This window comes from Camelina sativa, chromosome 19, assembly GCF_000633955.1.
Source record: "Camelina sativa cultivar DH55 chromosome 19, Cs, whole genome shotgun sequence".
Taxonomy (NCBI): domain Eukaryota; kingdom Viridiplantae; phylum Streptophyta; class Magnoliopsida; order Brassicales; family Brassicaceae; genus Camelina; species Camelina sativa.
Genome location: NC_025703.1, coordinates 12,472,386 through 12,477,541, shown reverse-complemented (window position 1 = coordinate 12,477,541; position 5,156 = coordinate 12,472,386). Strand labels below are relative to the sequence as shown.

Sequence of the window (5,156 nt, the reverse complement as noted above, 5' to 3'; positions counted from 1 at the left end):
GAAATCAGAAAGAAATAAGTCCTAAGGATGAGAGTAATTGATGTCGGTGGAGTATCCTAGTCTATAGAGTGTTTAACATGTCACAAGCAAACCATCCCTAAACAATGAACATCACTTCTTAGCTAATCCAATCTCTTGACAAAAGCTACTCAAACTCAACCACTTCCATACCCAGCTCTCGCTAGAAAAACATGTTCAAGCATGGCATGAGAAACAAGTTCATTCACGTCAACAAACTTCCTAGACAACTAATCTCTTAGGCTAGGAACATAAGTCTCTGGCACTAGTTGGTCAGACATTTCATCGAACACCTTTTGGGTGCGGAAATGTCTAAAACCTAGTTCCAATTGATCAAAAAGAAACAAGTATTTCTAACTCTAGTCCATAAGGGAATCATACAAATCAAAGCTTAAACACCCTACATCCTCAGATCTTCCACCTAATCTATCCTATCCTCAAGAACTACCACACTACTCAGATCCGAAAATCATCATCAAGGATGCAAATCCAGAAAACATTGAAACAAGCATTATTAGACAGGTAAAAATGAGATGAACAACTTGTAAAAGAAACAAATGCAAATACTGAATAAATTAAAAGATATTGGGATACAAAGTTTGAGAACGTTTTTGGTGGCTCGGTAAAACCTTCAGAGTGAAAACGAGATAAAAGATGTCTTCAGCCAAGACTTAAAAAATGTATTTATAGTAAAAACATGTAAATCCCTAAAACTTAAAACGACAAGGTGAAGAGTCGGTTTGGGAATCTCCTGAAGCGTGTAAGACGGAACGTCTTCTTGACATGTGCGAACGAGTCGGTGTGCGTCCAGTGGCTCGACCCAAATGGCTCGAGTGAGGTCGAGTGATGCGTGGTGGGTTGGCTCGAGCGAGGTCGACTGGGTGGATTGGAGGGATGTTGGCTCGAACCAGAGTGGTGTTGGCTCGATCCAGAGTGGTTTTGGCTCGAGCTGGGTGTATACGCCTCCACTAAAACGATGATAACTCTTGAACCACACCTCTGATTGGCTTGAAATAAACGGAGTTGGAAAGGTGGCTCAATTCCCTACAACTTTGATGAAGACGTTGAAAGCTAAATCCCACTCGAGTGGAACGATTCGAATGGGGTGGCTCGATCGAGCGTATGAGACTGGCTCGAGAGACGGTTCCGGAATGTTGTGAGATTGGCTCGAGAGACGGTTCCGGGAATGTTGTGAGATTGGCTCGAAAGAGGATTCCGGGAGTGTTGTGAGATTGGCTCGAGTGATGCGTTCCCGACTGGTGACTTGAGAATGGCTCGAGAGACGGTTCCGGGAATGTTGTGAGATTGGCTCGAGAGACGGTTCCGGGAGTGTTGTGAGATTGGCTCAAGAGACGGTTCCGGGAATGTTGTGAGATTGGCTCGAGAGACGGTTTCGGGAGTGTTGTGAGATTGGCTCGAGAGACGGTTCCGAGAATGTTGTGAGATTGGCTCGAGTGATGTGTTCCTGACTGGTGACTTAAGAATGGCTCGAGTGATGCGTCTGGAAGGTGTGGCTCGAGCAGATGCGCTTCCAACATCTCCTAAATACCTGAAATACTCCAAAATGCACAATGTATGCAATGATGATGCAAGAGCTACCTAGACATGCAAAGTGTATAGAAAAAATTAGAAAATAATGCAAAACAATGAGTTATCCTAACTAAATGCATTATAAATATATGCTAAAGAGAAACAAAATATAGATATATCAATTATCTTAGTAGTTATTATTACAAAAAAATAATCATAACTATAAATATCTTACACTTTTCCAGTGGTCAGAAACGTTGATGATTGCTCAAAAAAAAAAATTCTAATAAATTTTTATTAATAAATTAGTGATATCTATCACTTTTTATCTCAAAATTGTTTTTCCCGTTGCGCAACGGAGAAACATATTTCCTATTTTCCTCTTCTTTCTCTTCATTTCATTATTTTTTAAATAAAAGCATCTCATATAAGGACGCCTGCTAGAGAAGCTCTTAGTTGCCACTTAATTTTTTTACAGATTTCAACTAATAACAAGATTTAGTTTTATTTCTCTCTTTTATCATATACTTTATTGCATCTTGTTTCATTAAACTGTTTACATGATTATAAAAAATGATTTTAGTTACTATTTTCAATATAGTCAAACTTAGATATCCACATCTAAATGAACTAAATCGGAGCACGACAAACGTTTTATAACCGAAGAAGCTGAACATACTTTTGAGTTTCAAGCCTAAAAAACTTTTAATCCTTTACCACTTAATGAAACGTTCATATGTTTTTTATACCTTTATGTCCATAGTATATAAAAAAAACAAAGCCCTTAAAGAAATATGATTCAGAAAAGCAGTCAATGGAAAAAAAAGTTGTCAGCATTATTGCAAGACAACGTCGGAAGTAACGCTCATGCTCATGTCTTTGTAACTCTTCTTGTTGCATCATATTCACAAATGCTTTATATTTTTTAAAGCCAAACAATTGCCCAACTTGTTCCTTAAATATGTTTTGTTTGTTTCTTGATGGAAATACGTTTTTTTTATAGACATGTATGATGTGTTTATCCGCTCTTATGAAGCCCACTTGACAAGCAGCTACATGAATTTTCGTAACATAATAATACCATGATCTATGCAAGTATTAATGATGTTAGCAAGCATATTAATTATGTGATGTGTAATGCATGATGACATGGCAAATATAGACAAATCTAAGGCTGAAACTCTGAAAGACAGTCACAAGCTTAGTCAAGCAACTGTCGAGAGAAGACATGACAAATAGGGTAACTGAAATTAACTAACCCTACTAAATTGCATTCAATATCTCTTTCTATTTCTTTCTTTTATTTATTACAACAAAAACTTTAACCGCCCACAGGGTTTATGCCTCGAGAGCTAGCATGCTATTGAATAAAATTATCTATACTCCAAGACGACAAAACGTTTAACCACAGACCAACTTGTGTATATATTTTTCTAATCATCGTATTATAATTATTTAACTTAAGATTAAAAATTATTTAGTATTCAACAATATATTAATTAAGTTCTCTACATTTTTTGGCCTAAAATAATGATAGATTCGAAAAAGTGGGAGGAAAATAGGTAGATTAATTAACTTTATTTAACTTTTTCTTCGATTTTTATAACAACTTTGCTTTGACATATAGTAAAATGATAATACTACATTATTGTGGCTAGAAAGACTCATAGGCCTTAATTATTGTTCCTTCTTTTGGGGACGAGTGTGTTTGGATCATTAACCCGACTCATCTTGTATGTTTAAGAGCGCTACGGTGTTTTCCTACTAATTAAAGTGTATGCATTTTAGAAGACTACACATATTATTCAGGTACATTAACAAAAAGATAAAACTCCAAGCTTACTTATTTATAAGCAAAAAAACAACTATCTTATTAGCCATAAGTTATGGCCCATAACCCTAACAAATTCTGCTTTGAATAACACATCAAGAAAACTAATGATAAAGCATATGTGAAGAAGATATTTCATGTATATATATATATATATATGTGTGTGTGTGTTGTTTATATATAGATAGATAATGGTAAGGATCATATGTATATGTGTGTGGTGTGGATATAACAATTCTAGAGGAGATTGAGAGAAGTGTGTTATAATTGGGTAGGTGATGGACCCTCCTAAATCCAACCACCTTTGTCTCTATTTCCACCTTCCCATGTCCCTTAGAACATGGAGCAAATTATGGCAACTCTTCTCTCTACCCTCTCTCTTTGTTTTTTTTTTTAATTTTCATATTGTTAATTCTTTTTAATCTTCTTTTATATTTTATAGTTTTCTGGTAGTGTATAATGATTTTATAAACCAATAACATTGCTTATAGTTATTTTTTTTAAATCATAGAAAAAATGTAATATTGTAAACAGATTTGAAGTTTTTAAGAAAACGCCCATCGATTTTTCACCAAAATGTTTATTCCTCTATTGCCATTTAGATCGCACCATAATAAAGTCCCAACATGGCTACGCAATTGGTTACTGAACCCACGATAAATTTATCTGACAACAACGGTGATTGATTAGAAATCTACACATATAGATTCAATGATTCATACAGTTTCTAGACTATATTAATATTTTCATATACATTATACATAAAAAAAAATTTAATATTACTTTAAAGCTTTGATTAGTCAAAACTTTAATATATACGATCATCAGTTGTAATTTGTGCTATTTCGTTTTGTCACTATCCAAATATAAAACCAATGTAACCGTTAGATTTATTACTATATGATCTGCCCAATTATACGCATCGCTCGCTCTAGAGTATAATATTAATTGTTGCAAGTGTCGAGAGCCGGCCAAAGAATGCAACATATAAAGCAATATCCACAACACAAAACCATTCTCCATCACCCAAAAAAAAAAAACAATCTTCTTGTTTTGTTTGCCATATTGAAAGCTCATAGGCTTTTTTCTTTTCTTTTTTGGTGAAGAATGGAGATAGAATCTGTAAGATGTGAGTGTTGTGGGTTAGTGGAAGACTGCACACAAGACTACATTAGTGAGGTCAAATCTAACTTCGACAACAAATGGCTCTGTGGTCTTTGCTCCGAGGCCGTGAGGGACGAAGTGAGCCGCCGGAAGATGACCACAGTTGATGAAGCCGTTAAGGCTCACGTGTCGTTTTGTGGCAAGTTTAAAAAAGATAACCCGGCGGTTCATGTCGCCGACGGTATGAGGCAGATGCTACGGAGGAGGTCCGGTGACTTGACGACTTCCTCTGCGTCCAAGAAGTTTGGTAGATCTAACACCACCAAGTTGTACTAAACCATTTTTCTATTTTTCGCTAATTAATTATTGTATAATATTTGATGCTACTTTGTTTTGTTTTGTTTAATGTCATAAATGATGGTCGGTGATGCTATAACTAAACTAATCAATTAATTTCCCACAGTCTTGTCATTTAGTTTCCACCCAGTTCGATCTCTTTAGTCATTTGATTAACATGGCCAAAATTATCCCATGAGGAATCTTGAATTCATGTTATGTTATTTGCTTGGTAACCAAGACGTACTTCTATAACCTTTTCGCGTCAGAGATGAGAGACCATAACATGCTAAATTAGTAATCGAACTCGTGATTTTGAATACTCTATCCATTTGGG

The 5,156-nt window shown here is 35.5% G+C and overlaps 1 protein-coding gene across 1 annotated transcript; it reads left to right on the top strand.

Annotated features, from left to right (window-relative positions):
- On the top strand, nucleotides 4,258–4,945 carry LOC104766153. The gene has a single exon (XM_010489983.2). The coding sequence runs from the start codon at nucleotides 4,487–4,489 to the stop codon at nucleotides 4,817–4,819; it is 333 nt and encodes a 110-aa protein (XP_010488285.1). The 5' UTR covers nucleotides 4,258–4,486; the 3' UTR covers nucleotides 4,820–4,945.

What these genes read in the sequence shown, in the direction of transcription:
- LOC104766153 (XM_010489983.2), top strand. Translation starts at nt 4,487, where the DNA reads ATGGAGATAGAATCTGTAAGATGTGAGTGTTGTGGGTTAGTGGAAGAC.